Below are 19,593 nucleotides of genomic sequence, written 5' to 3' on the forward strand. Positions count from 1 at the left end.
CACATCTGACAATCTCCACCTGCTCACCCCAACACGCCGTACACATAAAATCAGAATTATCTTGCAGTCTACCTCTGATACCACTACATCTTTTATGCACCCATTTATCACACACACCGCACAAGATGGAATTACTTCCCACGCCCTTGTGGCAAACTGCACATGGCCACTCTCCCTCGTCTCTGACAGTACCGCCACCAACCCTAGATATCATCACTTTTGTTTTATCCGCATTTACCCTTAAACCCTTGTGCCCCATACCATCTCTCCACTTCCTAAACCTTTCCTCCGCCTCCCTTTCGTTCTCTGCAATCAACACCAAATCATCAGCATACAACAATCCCACAGAAGTCCGTTTCTAAAGTCACGTGAAAGGGCTTCAAGTACCATGATAAACAACATGGGACTCAAGACTGACCCCTGATGCACACCAACATTCACGGAAAACTCATCACTCAAATCTCCATTCACTCTTACCTGGGTGTGAGCACCCACATACATAGCCATAACCACCCTAACCAGCCACTCCTCCAAGACAAGCTTTCTCATTGCCCACTTCACCATCTCTCGAGGGACTCTGTCAAAGGCCTTTTCCAAATCAACAAAAACAATATAAAGATCCCTTCTTCTACCAATATATTTTTCCTGAAGCTGTCGAACAATGAATATAGCATCAGTGGTCCACCTACCTGGCATAAACCCAAACTGCATCTCACCAATATTCACTCTTTCTCTAATCATACCTTCTAAAACTCTCTCCATGACCTTCATTATCTGATCTAAAAGCTTTACACCTCTATAATTTCCTCTTTCCAGGGCATCACCCTTCCCTTTATACACATTTACAATTACACTCTTCAGCCAATCATCTGGGACAACACACTCATAAATAATCCTATTTATCAGGTCAGTGACTAAACTCACCCCTATATCGCCTGAGGCCTTCAACATTTTGGCAGTCAACCCAGACACACCTGCTGCCTTCCCCACCTTCATCCTGCATATTGCCTCACTCACAGTAGCAGTATCAATCAAAGGCCAAGGGCGAGACACTGGATCTGCTGGCTCCAAACCTTCCCTGTCCCAGTCAAACTCCTCAGTCAACAACCGGTTATGATGCTCTCTCCAAGCATCTTTAATATCCTCACTGTTCACCACTACCCTTCCTTCATCATTCTTCACACACTGCTCACCTATAATACCCCGATTATCCCTCTTCACTTGACCTGCCACCCTAAATATCATATTTTTCCTTTCCCCATGATTTAGGTTATCAAGTAATAGTCTCTGTGACTCAGACTTTGCCCTGTATACCTCTCTTCTAGCCCTATGCTTGGCAGCCATATTCTCCTCTTTGCTACCACCTTTCTTCCATTCCCAGAAAAGCCTTCTTTTCTCCTTAATTGCTCACATTCGCTGACACACACACAGGTGATACCAGGCCAGAAAGTAATGATACAAGAGAATGATTTTGGTACTTTCCTCAGCTTTATGTTTGGTCAAAATGGTCCCCTTAATACCACTGTAGTTATCTGTGACGGTGACAGGCAACAGAAGTCTCTCTTCCTTAGATACCTCCGAGACTGACTATAATGTACAACTGTCAATACTGTACTATTTTACCACCTAGCTCAAGGCAAGGCTTTCACAGTTCTGCCTACTCTCCTCAGTGACAAAGCAGGAGTGATAAGTTCAGCCACCTCTTGGGAATCGATCCTACCAAAGGGTATCACACTGACTGGGGCATTCTAACCACTACACCACCAGGCACCATAGAGTGGAACTGCAAGATTAAACTCAATCATATTCATTCTTGAGCAGTAGCACTTAATTACCCAAGAGCAGGGTTGGGCATACCTAGTGGCAGTAGGGGGGAAGGGTAGACCCCCCAGTGATGACAGAGGGAGGCCATGAGGGAAGGCCATGGGGGTGAGGGTGTCTGATACACAAGTTTCTGTGTTGTTGTTGTTATTTGCCAAGCTGCCTTCAGGTACGCCAGAAATTGGTACCATAATCTGAAAGATATTTGAAACAGATGTAATGAAAAAAATATTAAACATTTGCTTACAGTACCTTTTTATATATATACCTATACCGGGATATATATATATATATATATATATATATATATATATATATATATATATATATCTATATCTATATATATATATATATATATATATATATATATATATATATATATATATATATATATATATATATATATATATATATATATATACAGTATATATCTGTATATATATATATATATATATATATATATATATATATATATATATATATATATACAGTATATATATATATATATATATATATATATATATATATATATATGTCAATGCAAATTACTTGACAATAAGAAGTTATTCTGGAAAGCTGTGCAGAAATGTAAAGTGACAGTGGAAAAAAATGTGAAAGTATGAAGTAACTTATAAAACTATTTTCCACTGTTCACGTATATTTACATTCATTACTTTCACTTGCTGTTTACACATTATTTACACATTATTTACAGTTCCACTTGCACCGTTTTACTCAATAGAAAGATCGTAGTCACTCTTTTATCAATTGTCAGCCCTTTACCTCTTTCCACACGAGGTTTAGTAGGGGGTAAAGGTCACAGGGCCCTTTGCATGGGGGTGAAATGTCCCTGAAGCTAGCAAGAGCAAACAGACGTACCTCCACATTGGAAGATGAAAGTGAACTGATAAGGGTGGGCCGGGGTGGTGGCCTACCTAGGGAAATGCATTACTGCCATCGCTAGCCTCTTGACAGCTGCTAATATATAGCAGTGAAATGATTGGCAGGAAATCTAGACAATACATTATAAATTGGGTAGTTCCAGGTGAATGTAAATATCACTTAGGCTTCTCCCTTCCCTCCATATATGTATATTTATTACGAAAATAGATCATACGGCATATTTCAAGGGGAAATAAACGGCGAAAATTAGCGAACGAGTGCATGTGAGGTGTTGTCAGGTGATAATTAGCCAATTCCAGGTGTATGGCACTCTCACTTACCTTATTTCTTTCTTGTATATATTATTTGGTATAAGAGTATGGCATAGGGCTTATTTCAATGGATGAAATCAGTGAAAAATTCCAGGGAAGATTTACTTAGCGTAGCACGGCCGGGCAGGCGAGAGGATAGGGTAATGGAGGGGGGGTAGGGAGGGGAGTCAAGAACGGGGAGAAACGGCTAAATTGTCAACAATGGATGGGAGTACAGATGAGATTAGGAGTGCTGACTAGTGTTGGACATTGGCAGTACTGATAGATGATACAAGCCACCACTTGGAAGCCCAGGTAAATTCAAAATAACACAGAATCACAAAAGCGACGCCCCGCAGCATGATCCCTTGCTCCCAAGCGTCATGAAAGTGACGCCCCGCGGTTAAGGGGTTAAATAAGCAATTTTTTTCTACAAAATACTGTAAACTTGGCAGAAAAAAAAAGCCAAACAAGGAGATTAATAACACAGGCTTACTGCATAAACAACCTAACAATGGGGTATCACTGTACCCTGCCATACCTGGGCGAGTCCTTTAATTTTAAGGCTGCGACCCAACATAACCAGCTGCTGCAGGCGGTTCTGGGGAATGTGAACCTGGCCTCGGTAGATGAACTGTAAAGAGATGTTATCATTACCAACACCTGTAACTATCTCATATTTAAAAATAAATGTATAAAAAAAAAAAAAAATCCAAAGCTTCTTGTTCGTATTTTTAGGTAGTTGTCACATGATGAGAGAGACTGACAAATAAGGAAGTGAAGGAGCATTGTGGTGTGGATGTGGATGAGATAGGAAGCGTTAGGAAAAATGCACTGAGGTGGTTTGGCCATGTGGAGAGGATGGAGAGAAAGAGACTGATAAGGAGTGGGAGGGGGAGGCCAAGGATGAGATGGAGGGATGGAGTCAAGGGGTATATGAAAGAGGGAGGGTGTAAGCTGGGAGCAAGGCAGTGAAATGGCAGGGGAACAGGGTGACATGGAGACGAGTTGTTTGTGGCCACACCTCTTACAGGATTAGGGCGTCTGGCAACAGACAGATAGACAGATAAAAAATATCTATCACTTTGCTAGTCATCCATCCATCCATCATCCAATCCTACGTTGCCCCATGAGAAGCGTAGGAGCCCGGGGATAGGCAGTTGGTCCTGACATTTAAGATGAGAGTGACCAGCCTCACTCATCCCTGAGTGGCATTACGTACAATAAACTCCAACCACCCCTTTGGATATAAACCTTCACCGGCTCAATCCAATTGGAGCACAATATTTACCCACTAAACCACCAGGCGCTAAAATTTTGCTAGTAATGGGGGCAAAAATTCACCTAACAATTCACTATCCTGTGCACTTTTTTCTGCTGCCTAATATCCTCAACTGAGAGAGGCCTAGTATGTTTCCCACCCACTGATGAGTATGATTGTATTATGCATCAGAGGGGAAAGTTACAGACATGCCCTATGTGTGGATGTAGATTCAGTGGAAGAGGAGGCAAACTTCTGAACATGACTGTACATTAAAGTTAATTTTGACCCGCCCTGCCTGTACCCACGACGTACAATGCACGTCGCAACTTTTTGTCACGCTCAGTCCCCACAACATGCATCATACGTTTTGCAATTGAAAGGCCCGTCGTTTGCACATTTTGGAAGTTTCGCAGGAGATTTTTGGTAGGCATTATGTGGGAGACCTTCGTCTACCCTCAGCCAGGCTGTGACACTGCCTGAACCAGTGTGACCCCCCCCCCCCGCATGCCATTTTCTTGGCAATTCGCCTGTTAGCAGATACTTGGCCAGTAAGGACATATAGCACCACGGTCTCTCCGACAATGAAATTCAAGGCGAAAGTGATTCCCAATGCGGAGGACAAAGATTACATGGCACCAGAGTTAGTAATGAGCAGAAGTGATGAGAAGGTAACGTCGCCAAGGTAGGTGCGGTATGATGATGTGTTTGGTGAGTGAACAATGTTTATATCACCTATATTATTGTGTGAAAACCAGTATACTCTTGTACTGCATACTACATATAAATTCATACCAAATAAATAAATATCTACCTATTGAGTGGTTTTGGTAAGTTTCCCTCCCATAGAAACCATCTTTTATGAAGTGCGGCTTCACAGAAAGAAGCACCAGGTGAGGGGTGTCTCACCTGTTTAGGGCATTTTGAACCTCAGGTGAGCACTGTCTCTCTGAATTTTTGATGTTTCTCATAAAAAGGGGAGGTTTGAGCCAAAAACAATACAAGTCGAAAGTTGTTGGGTTTTGGGGGTGGGTTTTGTAATTAGTCAGTATGAGGTGGGTTAACACAGTCTATCTATCTCTCTATAACCCGACGCCCTAATCCCGCAAAGGGTGGCTGCAGACAAAATGCCTCCAAGTCGCTCTGTCACCCACCATTTGACTACCCTACCCCAAACTCACTCCCCCCCTCCCTCATATACCTCTCAACTCCATCCCTCCACCTCAATCTCGGTCTTCCCCTCCCTCTTCCTCCCTCCATCTCACCTACATACACCCTCTTAGTCAGTCTTTCATTCTCCATTCTCTCCACATGTCCAGACCACCTCAGTGTATTTCTCCTAATCTTCTCAACCACATTCACATCCACCCCACAACATTCCTTCACTTCTTCATTCGTCAACCTGTCCCTCCATGTCACTCCATATGCTCCTCTCAAGTAGCTCATTTCCACTGCTCTCACTCTTGACTTGTTCCCTTCTTGCAAGGTCCATGCCTCGCTTCCATACGTCAGGGTAGGGATCACAATACTATCATGCAGTGACTTAATTTCCATACTCACCTCCCTATTTCTCATCACTGCTTTCAGTGAACCAAAGACCTTCCTTCCCTGCTGTACCCTTTCACGCACTTCATCCCCCAAGGTTCCATCCTTACTCATCACACTACCCATGTACTTGAATGCACTCACATTCTCCATATCCTCGCCATCCAACCTCACCATGCATTCTGTGACTTCATTCCTCTCAAACACCATAACTTTACTCCTGCTTACATTAACTTTCAGATTCCTCTTCCTATACTATCTATCTATCTATCTATTGCCAGACACCATAATCCCGTATGGGGTGGCCATTTGACTCTGAGTTATTTGTTTTACAGGGAGGGACACTAGCCCTCCACCAACCTACTTGACACATAGGGAGCACATATGGTTTGGTTGTATGGTTACCACCCAGCATTGTAAATGGTTTCTTGGCTTACAGGAAACCATTTGGCTTGTCACTCAATGTAAAGCCACCTGTAACGGAAAGAAAAGCATTAAGTAGTGACAGGAAAGATTGGAGAAATAGGAAGAGAGTAGGGCAGGCACAGAAAAAGAATGATAAAGGCTAAGGAAGAAGTAGGCAGCATTACATCAAGTGAGTGGATGATGGTCGCCACCACCTACCACTACTCTTCCTATACACTGTCCCAAATTCATTCACCAAACCTTGCAACTCCCATTCATCTTCACTCAACAATACTGTATCATCAGCAAACAACAACACAGTGACGATAATAAATTAAGAGACTGCATCATTCTTTATCTAACAAATTCAACAAGAAGATCAAAAAGCCAAGCTTAAACTTTTTCCACATATGTATTTCAACAATTACCGGTACAGTACATGATCTCCAATTTCGTCTGTCACTTAGTCTCCTTATGTACTGCAGATAGCCATGAGGATGTGATATGAAACTACTGTACTGGGTTTCCTTACAATATCAAATGAACAATTTTCATTTCCTAAATGTTACCACTTTAGTTGTTGCTGCAGCCAGTACATCAATAATCTGACAGAAAACAACTACAGTACCAAGCAACTGGAATTATCAGACAAACAGGAAAATTCACAGAATGACAAGTATATAAATAATATAAGTGTGTGCCACTTTCACTGACCACCCCAGCACAGGGTAGTCAGGTGAGACTGGGTGAAGTCGGGGGATGTGACGTTAAGGCATTTCTGGTCAAGACCATTTCCTAGTTAATCCGCTTTCCAGCCCTCCTTCCCTCTCCTCTTGTTTAGTCACTCCACATACGTCCACAGATCACCAGTCAGCCTTCCGCCGTCAGTCAGTAAACATACACTCTCCCTGTTGTGTTGTGCTGTCCTGATTTGTGATTTGTGCTCTGAACCCTAAAGTGCAAACAAATCTTAACACATTGTGGTCACCTTGAAATAAAAGCTGTACAAATGCAACAGTCCTGAAAACGATGAACATTGTAAGACTGATAACAGAAATTAATGTAGGAAATTCCATAAGTTATGATCCGAAATTCCAGGGACCAAAGGTGTGTGTGTGTGTGTGTGTGTGTGTGTGTGTGTGTGTGTGTGTGTGTGTGTGAAAAGCAAGATGAATAATTCCACTGAAAAAAGGTATATTTTTCATTGGCTGAAAATGTGTCGTACCAGTGCAGTTTTCTACCTAACCAACCAACTCTAACCACCCACATCTTACATAATGTACCTTTGCAAGTCCATCCTGTTAAATATTATTCATTGTATTCATAAAAACATGGATAAATAAACTATAGAAATAAATCATGAGCATTTATAGGTGAACTGATGATTTGGGAAGAAGTGTTCTGCAGTAGTGTTATCACGAGTTCACAACACACTTAGTTTTGTTTATGTGCCCTCACTGACCACTGTCACTCCATCCATCACTCGCCACTCAGCTGTTTTGCAAATAATACAGTAAATACATAGGGACTGCAAGTACAGTAATTTCGTCAAATGAAAGAAAAAAAAAATGGTTCATTTCTATTAGAGTTTATCTTTTCTGCCAATGCAAATGCATTCTATGATTATGTCATCTCAGAACACATTTGCATTGTCATCAAATGTGTTCCAAGATGCCACCTTCAAACACATTTGCATTGGCATCAAATGCATTTTAAAATGATATCATCTTGGAATGCATTTGCATTGGCATTGTCATCACATGTGTTCCAAAATTGTCATCTCAGAACACATCTGCATTGTCATCAAATGTATTCTAAGATGATGTCATCTTCAACAGTATTTGCACTGGCATTAAATATGTTTTAAGATGGTCATCTTAGGACCCATATGCAGTCACCAAATGTGTTCTAAGTTGATGTCACCTTAGAATGTATTTGCAATGTCATCAAATGTTTTAAGCTAATATCATATTAGAACACATTTGCATCGGCGCTGTCATCAAATGCGTTCTAAGACGACGTCAACTTAGAACACACTTGCACTGACAGAAATGAAGCATTTATTTTAGGCTATTTGACAAAATTACTGTGCTTGCAATTTCTTTGTATTTACTGTATTATCTGCAAAACAGGTGAGTGGTGAGTGAGGGATGGTGATGGCAGTCAAGTGAGGAATAAATGCTTGGGCTTAGGCCATGGCATGTATACACAACTGTGAGTGAGAGAGTCGTGATAACTGTGCTGTAGGACACTTCTTTCCAAATCATCTGTTCACCAATAAGTGCTCAAAATTTATTACTTAATTTCTCTGTTTGATGAATAAAACACTGTAATGAATAATATTTAAAACAGACTTACTGTGTGCACTTTGCACTACCACAAGACACTGCAACCAAGTGTGTTGTGTCAATTGGGCATGTTTTAGGTTCTTTCAATGGGAAAATGTTAGTGTGGCCCTGGATACAAGTGGTGTTGTATGAACTGCAAAGATATAGTCTATGTATGAGTACCACATATACAGTAATATCAGATACCCGGGAAAAATCGATAACAGGGAAGGTAAATGCCCCAAGTTTCTCAGTTAACTGCGACTGTACTGTATATTCAAAAGAAGCAAGTTTTAAGACAAAGCTTTCCCCATGGGCAGTGTGATGGGACTGCCCTCAAGCATACCTCCATCAACAACAAGACAAGGGAGCGAGATGTGTTGAGGAGGTATATGACTGGATGTGGATTGCTGACACGGGCAAAGAGGTCACGGAGGTAGGGGGAACACCCAGCCAGCACCACCCTGTGAGCTCCCACCAACCCATCCTCACATGCCAGGGTGCAGTCTACAAACTCCTCCTGGAAATAATTACAAAGTAATGTAAGATACTGTTCCACTGAATTAAGTTTAATGAACTGAACTGAAATTTTACAATAAACCATCACCTGAATTAGGTGTGAACAGCAGATTGCAGATTCAGTCACAATAAAACATCTTCGTCACAGTTAGCATCCAAAACCAAATTTCCAGTTTTACAGAGTGGGTACTATCCACCTTGCTATTAAAAAGCAAAACAGCATCATCTGCATGTAACTGATTGGAGATATTCATTTTTCACCATTAATCTCTCTCCACAACTCATGTTTCAATCTCTCTCATAATCCCATCCACATCTAGGATGAACAGCCATAGGGACATAACACACTCTTGCCTCACTGCAACTGAACCATTCACTGTGACATCAACCTAATCTTACATGTGCTTCACTACCATCTTTACACCACTGAACAGTGCTGGAGAGGTACATATTCATGTGATGGCACTGATACAACCAGGCAGTCCTATTAACCAGCTATACAAACATCCCTCAAACCTTCCCTGTGCCCTGATAGAGGTATAGTAGACTGCAGGACTGTAGAAAAACAAATTCATCCTGCAGGTCATGGGGTTCACATTCTGATAAGCCTTGGGCAACAATTGCAACAGTACCATTTAACAAGTTCCTATACACACAATACTTCTTCTATAATTTACTTCCATATTCACCTTGTTATGTACTGTACTTTTCCAGCTCTATAAATGCCACAAATTTCTCAAAAGCCCTCTACCATATTTTCTCTGTCTTCATGTAAATATGCGGCCCCCAAATACCCCAGATGGCAATAACCAAACCTGGATGAGGTGTCTTTATCAGCAGCTGTGCATGCAAAGGTGGGAGTGTTGTACTGGTATACACATAGTGGGCTTGCACAGTGCGCGTCATCACAGTGCGCGAGTGACCAAAACTCATAATCAAAAACCTTGAATGCCAAGTTTACCTCACAAAATGTGAGGTAGAGGCAAGGAGTGGCTCAAAAATGCCATTTTCTATTAGTACGCAACCACCCCTCACAACGCATCACGTCGTCATCGTGATGCGCAGAAATTCCCGGGCATTCTACTGCGCAGCTTGGGGTACAAGGCAGCGGGCGCGCCATAACAGTCCTGGGCCAGTATTCTGCATAGTGCTTATGGTCGACCCTAGCTAACCGTCATAGCTAAGCAAATTTATGACAGTCAGTCTTATGGCCGTCGGAAGTCGTCGGCCATACCTCACTAATCCAACAACACCGTCAGCTGCTAGAACGCACCGCTCACAATTTGTCAACTTTAAATTTATGGAATAAAATAGGTTCTTGGCATTATTTTCTTGGATTTAAATTGTTTTAACTTCATATTACGACTTTTGGGGAAGTTAGACATAGTAAAATAGGAATTCGTTTGTGAGAAAATGCGCTGAAACGTATTCCCGTTGAAAAGTGTGTAACCAAAAACACTGTCTGACTAGTGTAAACTTAACCTATCTTATTAATTTCATCTAATTTCACATTAGTATTTTTTTGTTGGCTAGGCTAAACTTGGTTAGGTTAAATTTTATTATATATATATTTTTTTTTATTTTTTTATTCATATCATTATTTATTATAATATACTTAACCTACATTACAAATATTTTCTTAAGTCCAAAGAAAGTTAAAGAAAATGTTCATTGCTATGGACAGCAATGGGACAATAACCAGTTCATCTGGGTTAGGTTGAGTTATATATTTCTATAATTTGTTTCTGGTTTATTTAATATTTTCATATTTTTTTACACTAACCTTAACCTAAAGTATTATTTTTTCGACCAGTCTAAACTTTACCTATCCCATTATTATTATTTTATTATATTTAATTATTTATTATTTAATATTTTTTTGACGTCCATAATTAACCTAACCTGCTGGGGCTAGCCCTACAAGTACTGTAAAGCCCAAACTCTGCACATTTGCATATTTCCGGTAGCAAGATAACGTAGTGTTATGATGACCTTAAGCTCCGGGGTGAGTGGGTTTCTCCTCTTGGTGTCATTCGATAAGGCGTCTCTCACAAGATTGGTGACATACAAAATACCGTCCCTGTCTAGCCGGTATCTCTTGATAAGCTCAGCATCACTGAGCTCGTTAAGCACATCCCTTCTTCGGAAAATATTCCTCGGCTGGGGATCTGCTTGCTGTGGTGCGGCCATGTTGACACACTTCTGACGGTCATAGGCGGCGTTAAGACAGGGTGAACCTGAACATACCATCGCGCGTCTTATTATGGTCGTCCATAGGAGTTTATGGTCGACCATATGAGTTTCTGATGGAGTTATGTCTAAAATGCGCCATTTTGTTTAGATATGTACGACGGACTTTGCTATGACGGTTTGTAGAAACTCCTGTACAGTGTGGATCCACTCTCTACAGCTAACCTGTGGTGTACGTGTGGCGTATTGTTTTTGCTGCTCCATCCTGGCCTGTACTTCGCCGCATCATGGCTCCAACCCCAAGAGTTAAGAAACTTCTGATGCACGCCACCAAGTTAGAGATCATCAAGATGCAGAAGGAGGGACAAGGAAACACCGCCATTGGGAAAACCCTGGGACTGGCTGAATCGACAGTGAGAACAGTGTGGAAGAACCGTGATGCCATAAGGGCTCTAGCGAAGACATATGGTGCCTCTGACCTAGACGGCCGTTCGCGCGTGGGAAATCGTGCAATGATACTAATGGAACGGTATTTTGCCACTTTCATAATGAGGAAGGAGAGGAAATGTGTTCCACTGAATGGCAGATTTATTTGGAACCAAGCCCAGCTCTTTTACAAGGCAGCATCTCGCAGGTTAAATGTGGACAAACCTTTCAAGGTATCGGTTGGATGGCTGGACCGTTTTCTCAAGCGCAGGGAACTCCATCATGTCAAAGTGTCTGGTGAACATGCTTCTGCCGACGAGCTGGCCGCGAGAGACTATCTTGCTATACAGTATTTAGAGTGCTTCTTGAAGAGGGACAGTACACCAAGGATCAGATCTACAACGTCGATGAAACGTCGTTATACTATAAGGCCATGCCCAAATCAACTTACATCGCTAAAAGACAAAAACAAGCCCCTGGTCGCAGGCTCCATAAGTGTAAGATGACGGTAATGTTCACTATAAACCTGTCTGGGAGCCACAAGATGAGGCCAGTTGTTGTACACACAGTTTCACACCCAAGATGCTACAAAAACCTCACGAACATGGACACAAGTGATGTGTACTGGTACAAGTCTGCAAATGGTTAGATGACCGGGAAAAATTATGGCAGACTGGTTAACATGGCGCTGCGTCTCCGATGCCAGGGCCAAGTGTCGGGAACTGGGCATTCCATTTAAGATGCTCCTTGTGCTTGACAATGCACCAAGTCACCCTCCATACCTAGAAGATCTGCACAAGGATTGTCGTGTTGTGTTTCTGCCGCCAAGGAAGATGTCACTACTGCAGCCACTGGATCAAGAACTGAGTGCCACTGTGAAGCACTTCTACCATAAGCAAGTGTACGACTACCTACGCAGAAAGACAGACACACAAGAGGAGCTTCATGTCCTACAAGAAGATCACGATGAAGACCTCAATGAGGCACCTGCTCCCATTCCATCTCCGCCAGCAGCTGTATCCCGACCCTCCACAGATGCCATGACTGTTGAGACATTTTGGCATCATTTTATAGTGAAGGACGCAGTTGAATTTCTCCTACAAGCCTGGCACTACATTACACCTGCAACGGTGAACCATGCGTGGCGAATGCTCGTGCCTCACTTCTGCACGACCCAGGAGACGGCCATTCAACCACTGGCCGAGGCTTAGGCAGCAACACTGACAGCAGCACATACTGTACCAGATTTTGAGGATGTTACATTGGCGGACATACGAGAAGTGCACGCTGCTAATGAGGAACAGCCTCACGAGGAAGTGTTGCAACGGACAGACGAGGCTGATGCAGAGCCTGACGCCAGGCAGAGTCAAGTTGGGCCGCCTAGTGTGATGGAGCGGAATACAGAGCTGTGTATGTCAAGAATAAGCAAGATCCTTGCTGCGTGGATAAGCTCAAGGAAGAGATGAAGGAACAGGAAGTACAGAGGAAGTTCTGGTTGGTATCGACAAACTCTTCCGTTTCTAAACAGACAGGCACAGGCAAGAAATAAACGGAAGAAACAGACCCTCATAACAAGGTACACACAGCGGGCTCAAGTTAGTGAAACTGAGGAACCAGCTACATCGTCTTCTCCTGCTCCTGTTGAAGATGAACAGGATGCAATGTCAGAAGAGTCAGCATTGGACTTCGAGGGGTTTATGGTCGAAGTGAGTGACCTTGAGACTCCTGGGGAAGGTGCTCAAGAGGAGTCTGTGGAGGAAAGTGTTGGTGCAGTGGGTGCGGCGCTGTAAGTGTTGCCGCACCTCGGAACCTGTTATTAAAGCCCATCAGGCCTGTTGTCTACTGTTGTTAAAGTGATTACCCATATTTTTGTTATTGTAGCTATATCTGTAGTACAATGTCTGAAAAATTTGACCTTTATTATGTCTCTAAGGGCCAAAAAATGTCCAGGTATGAAGGGGTACTGCCCATATGTAATTTTTCCCATAAGATTATGTATTCTCAGTGTGCGAATTCACAGTGCGTGAGGTCTTGGACCGCCCAATCTCTCGCGCACTGTGCGTGTCGGTGCACATGCACACATGTTCAAGCATGTGTGTTTGTGTCTGCCAAAAGTCTGGTCAATTCAGCAGGACACAAACATGTTCTAGCATATGAAATGACACACTACCAACACCCACTTTAAATGTCTGTCATGGCATGAATTCTGAATCTTAGACATGAGTCACATTGATATCAGAAGGCAAATGCAGAAAACCAATGAGATATCATCACTGAGTCACACCCAGTACATCACAGACTTTTACTTTTTCCTCAAAATACAGTAGGCTAAAAAAAAAAAAAAAAAAAAAAAAAAAAAAAAAAAATGCAGGGGCATTATTATTTAAAGAAGGTGTTTTAATTTTTTTTTTTCAGTCTGTCCTAGCATGATTAAAGAAAAATAATAAAAGCCATTGCCACCACCGCCACTGCTGCCTCCACCAAATCCTGTGTTGCCCCATGAGAAGCGCAGCATCCCAGGACTGGGAAAGCTGGTCTTGATATTTAAGATGACAGTGACCGGTCTCACTCATCCCTGAGTGGCATTACATGCGCAACAAACCCCAACCATCCCTTGGATATAAACCTGCACCAGCTCAATCTGCTTGGAGCACCTTAATTACCCGCTGAATGGCAAGGTGCCATAATTTGGTTATATGGTTACCTACCCAGTGTAGTAAACGCTTTCTTGGTGTAAAGGAAACCGTTTGGCTTGTCACTCAGTGTAGAGCCGCCCGTAGGCAGAAGGAAGAGGAAAGAATGAAAGACAGAAGAGGACGGGAAAGATGAAAGGGCAATCACCTGAGAGCAGTACTACATCGAGTAAGTGGATGATAATTGCCTCCATCTACCACCAAGATGATTGGTGGTGGTGGTGGTGGTGGTGGTGGTGGTGGTGGTGGTGGTGGTGGTGGTGGTGGTGGTAAATAACAATAATAATAATCCATCCATCCATCCATCATCCAATCCTACATTGCCCCATGAGGAGCACTGGAGCCCAGGGCTAGGCAGTTGGTCCCAACATTTAAGATGAGAGTGACCAGCCTCACTCATCCCTGAGTGGCATTACATGAGCAATAAACTCCAACCACCCCTTGGATATAAACCTTCACCGGCTCAATCTGATTGGAGCACAATAATTACCCACTAAACCACCAGGCACCAAAATTTGGTTATATGGTTACCACCCAGCACAGTAAATGGGTTTCCTAGTGCACAGGAAACCATTTGGCTTGTCACTCAGTGTAGAGTCACCCACAGGCTGAAGGAAGTGGAAAGAATGAAGGAAAGAAAGACGAGGGAGTGTAAAGTCACCCGCAGGCAGAAGGACAAGGAAAGAATGAAGGAAAGAAAGACAGAAGAGAATGGAAGGAAAGAAGGATGGAGAGGAAAGGACAGACACCCGAGAGCAGCACTACCTTGAGTGAATGGATGGTGAGCGCCCCCACCTACCACAAAACAATAATAATAATAATAATAATAATAATTTTCATTCATTCATCCATCATCCAATCCTACATTGCCCCATCAGGAGCACAGGAGTCCGGGGGTAGGCAAGTTTAATAATAATAATATTAATAACAATAATAATAATAACATTAATAATAAAAATAATAACAATAATATCGTAAAAATAATAATACATGGCAGTCCCAAAGGTTAGGTTCCATTTAGCATAGTCGTATAACGAATTCTCGTATAACAAAACACGTAACTAATGGTAAAGTATTGGTTGGGTTCAAGGACCCCATCAAAGGTAAGTTTTCAAGCTAAAATATACGATACCAATGCAACAAACATATCTATATTACTGAACTGTTGAGAAAGCAACCTGAAAGACCAAATACAGTAGTATGCAAATAACATGACTGCACTTTAATTAAACATATAAAACATGCATGACACTCATCTATAGGTGGTAGTGTTGGAGGTGGGAAGCTAGCCTGGTGGTCACCAACTGAACAACGTTGCCAGATTCCCAAACCCATAATATCGTACCCGGCATGTTAAAATTACTGCTTTTTTATCAAATTTATCACAATCATAAACAAAGGCATTTCTTCACATAAATCGGTAATTACAGGAGGCGCTCGATCTTTGATCGGTTTTGAGACTGAAAAAAATGATCGATATGTGATTTATCAAAGTGTGAATTAATAAACTTAAGGAAAATAAATAAATGGGACCAGCGTGTCGCCAACAAACCTACATCAACTTTTACGTATACACTTATACCCACCCAAAATCATAACACAACCATATATTTGCTTATATTTAGTACATGTTTCCTTACTATTAGCAACGAAAGCAAGAAATACAGGCTGCACACACTTTAATATAGAAAGAATGAAGCTAATGTGGTAGTGTATTGGATTCCAGGACAATTCACCGTCAAGTCAATTCGCCATCAGACAATAAGCCGTCAAAACACGTACGATTCCCCGTCAGGACAATAAGCACCCTGGATGATTCCCCGTCATTCTATAAATATACTTATCATTAGTTAATCAATACTTTAATAACTATATTTCTGGGGGATCCATCAATGTATGCTCAATACCATAGGCTTTGGATATTATTTATTAGTTCCATCTTTAGTCAATAATTAACTTGTTTCTTCCTCGCTGTAGTCGCCTTTGAATTATATTCTAGCGTCATCCATACCTGTCTTCATCAATGACAGCGAATTGTCTTATTATTGTTGTGACAGCGAACTGACGACGGCGAATTGTTCCGAGCAGTTCCGAGGTGGTGGCTGAGTCACTGTTGTCAGCCACCACTGCCGCCCTCGCTGCCATCACTCGCGCTCGCCCCAACCCCGCTTGAGTGAACACCTGCTTCCTTGCCCTTGTCCCAATTACCATGGCCACTGCTGCTGATGCTTTCACTGTCTCCGTCATCACAAGTAAGATTTCAAACATTTGAATGAGGGCAAGCTTCACCAAGTGGTCGGTAGGTGGCATGACAGATGAACAGATAACTACTGACTTGTGCTAGCACCCAGGCCTGAGTAATCGAAGCACGACTTTTGAAATCGAAGCATGAATTTTGGACAAGCGGGCGCGTCCGATCGCGGTACGAAATATCGAAGAAAGATTAATCGAATATCGAGAGCCTTCTGTACTGTGGAATTAATATATTTATATGTGAAGTGATTAGTTGTTACTGAATTTGTTTAACTGCTAAGTACCTACCATATTATAATACTGGTTATCGTAAGCATTACTAAATCCTACTGTTGTACTAGTCTTACAGTAGACTTGTTACTTTTGCAATCCCCAATTTATTTTTCAGATTATGATACTGTATTATGAGAGTTATCGCATTATCGAATGTCTGGCAACGGTGCAGCTGAGCGGTCTTGCTATTTCTCTCCAAGGTTGAAAGAAAACAGAAATGACTGCGTTTGCTGGGATGACTGAGTTAGAATCCTCACACCTCGCCCCAGACTGAATGTAGTATCATTGGATTTTCGAGATCATGTATCGAAAATAGTCCCTAATTCACCCAGGTCGTATCATCGGTTTCTTGTATACTGAGAGGTCATATAACGGGACCTACGTGTAATAATAACAGTATCAATACTAATAATAAAAATGACAAAATACTACTACTACTTCTGCTAATAATAATAATGGGATTTGGGAATACACAAAATTAAATAACCATCTACAGTGAGCAGGGCAATAGGTAGGATGCAGGTGGAGAAGGCAGCAGGTGTGTCTGGGTTGACTGCCTCAGGTGATACAGGAGTGGGGTTAGTCACTGATTTGATATATATGATTATATATGAGTGTGCTGTCCCAGATGACTGGCTGAAGAATGTAATTGTAAATGTGTGCAAGAGGAAGGGCGATGCCCTGGAAAGAGGATATTACAAAGGCATAAAGCTGTTGGACCAGATAATGAAAGTAACGGACAGAGTTCGAGAAAGTATAATTAGAGAAAGAGCGAATACTGATGAGATGCAGTTTGGGTTTATGTCAGGCAAAGGGACCACTGACGCCATATTCACTTTTCGACAGCTTCAGGAAAAGTATATAGGAAAGAAAAGGGAACTGTAATTTGTTTTTGTTGATTTGGAAAAGGCCTTTGACAGGGTCCCCAGAGAGGTGGTGAAGTAGGCAATGAGAAAGCTTGGGATCAGGGAGTGGCAGGTTAGGGTCGTTATGGCCAAGTATGTGGGTGCTCGCACCCAGGTAAGGGTGAATGAAGATATGAGTGAGGAGTTTTCAGTGAATGTTGGTGTGCATCAGGGGTCAGTCTTCGGCCCCTTATTGTTTATTATGGTACCTGAAGTCCTCTCATGTGACTTCAGAAATGGACTCCTGTGGGAGATGTTGTATGCTGATGATTTGGTGATGAATGCAGAAAATGAAAGAGGGGTGGAGGAGAGATTTAGGATATGGAGAGATGGGATGAGGAACAATGGCATAAGAGTAAATGCAGATAGAACAAAAGTGATGGTATCTAGAACTGGGGGCGGTACTGTTAAAAGAGGGTGAGTGGCCATGAGCAATTTGCCACACGGGCATGGGAAGCAATTCCATCTTCTACAGTGTCTGTGATAAGTGGATGTGTAAGAGATATAGTGGTATTACAGGTAGACTGCGAGACAGTGCTGATTCCATCTGTGCGGTGTGTCGGGGAAAGCATGGGGAGATTGTCAGGTGTGAAACGATTGTACTTCCTGGTGTGTCTCTTGAGTGTGTGGAACAGTTTTGTTATTTGGGAGACATGTTATGTGCTGGAGGTGGGGCTGGAGCTAGCTCCGTGGCCAGAGTAAAGAGTGGTTGGAAGAAGTTCAGGGGTCTGTTGCCTCCCCAGATATTGAAAGGGCTCTCCCTCCATGCTAAAGGATCTTTGTATGCAGCATGTATTAGGAGTGTATGGTGGTGAGACCTGGCCAGTAGGGAATGAGGATATTTGCAGGCTCAAACGTACAGAAATGGCAATGATCAGGTGGATGTGCAGTGTGTTCCTGAGTGCGAGGACTGGGAGGGCTAGGTTTACGATGGAAAAGTTGAGAGGTAGGATGGGACTGGAGTGCATTGTGTTGTGATGAGGAGAAGTAGATTGAGATGATTTGGGTAGGTGGAGAGGATGGAGGATGATAACTGGGTGCAGAAAATGAGAAGTGTTAATGTTAGGAGTAAGGTAGTGAAAGGCTGACTGAAAAAGACCTGGGATGAGGTCACTGAGTGTGACCTAAGAGATAAGGGACTAAACAAGGAAGCTGCCAGAGCTCGGGCAGCATGGAGAGCCGCCATTAGGTGACCAAGGACGACGTATGCAAGCATGCTGGAGCCTTCAAAAACAAAACAAAACATTAATCCCTTTGGCCTGGGTACACTACGTTTATCTTATTCTGGTTTATACAATTTCAGTCAGCTCTGGTAAGATTTCCATATGCTGTAGGCCTTAGAGTAGTACAGTATAATACCATATTCTGAGTAGCTACTAGCCTATCTCCATTTTCAGTAACTTCATACCTATACTAGCTAAATACTGTGGAAAGGCAATCTGAGTTACATAATCAGTGATCAAATTTAGCAGTACTGTACTGCCAGTAAGTTCAACTTCAATTAAAAAAAAAAAAAAAAAAAGTTATATAAAATGCACTGAATGGGAAGTTGATCACAGTATCTTTACAAAGCTCCATCATCAAAGCACCAATGAGTACATGAACATACATATGCAATGCACCATTTTTTTTTTTATAATCATACACCAACAATTTTTTTTTTCTTTAATCATACACCAACAACTCTACTGTCTAGAAAAATTAAGGGTATATGACTAACCTACATTACTATAGTCAGTCTCAGGAAAGATGAGGGTATAATATCATCTATTTTACTCCAGT

General features: G+C 42.1%; 1 protein-coding gene across 1 annotated transcript in view; it reads right to left on the reverse strand.

Annotated features, from left to right (window-relative positions):
* The window catches only part of LOC145415721 (uncharacterized), a 98,166-nt gene that overhangs the window by 69,102 nt on the left and 9,471 nt on the right, over window positions 1–19,593 (reverse strand). Inside the window, exons 3-5 of the mRNA XM_080284946.1 lie at window positions 8,899–9,072; window positions 3,556–3,648; window positions 1,858–2,015 (exon numbers count right to left, since the gene is read on the reverse strand). Coding sequence (XP_080141072.1) covers window positions 1,858–2,015; window positions 3,556–3,648; window positions 8,899–9,072 — 425 coding nt within the window. The remainder of the gene's footprint in view (window positions 1–1,857; window positions 2,016–3,555; window positions 3,649–8,898; window positions 9,073–19,593) is intronic.

Source organism: Coenobita brevimanus, chromosome 103 (assembly GCF_032717465.1).
Source record: "Coenobita brevimanus isolate Jiangsu-jjx chromosome 103, ASM3271746v2, whole genome shotgun sequence".
Taxonomy (NCBI): domain Eukaryota; kingdom Metazoa; phylum Arthropoda; class Malacostraca; order Decapoda; family Coenobitidae; genus Coenobita; species Coenobita brevimanus.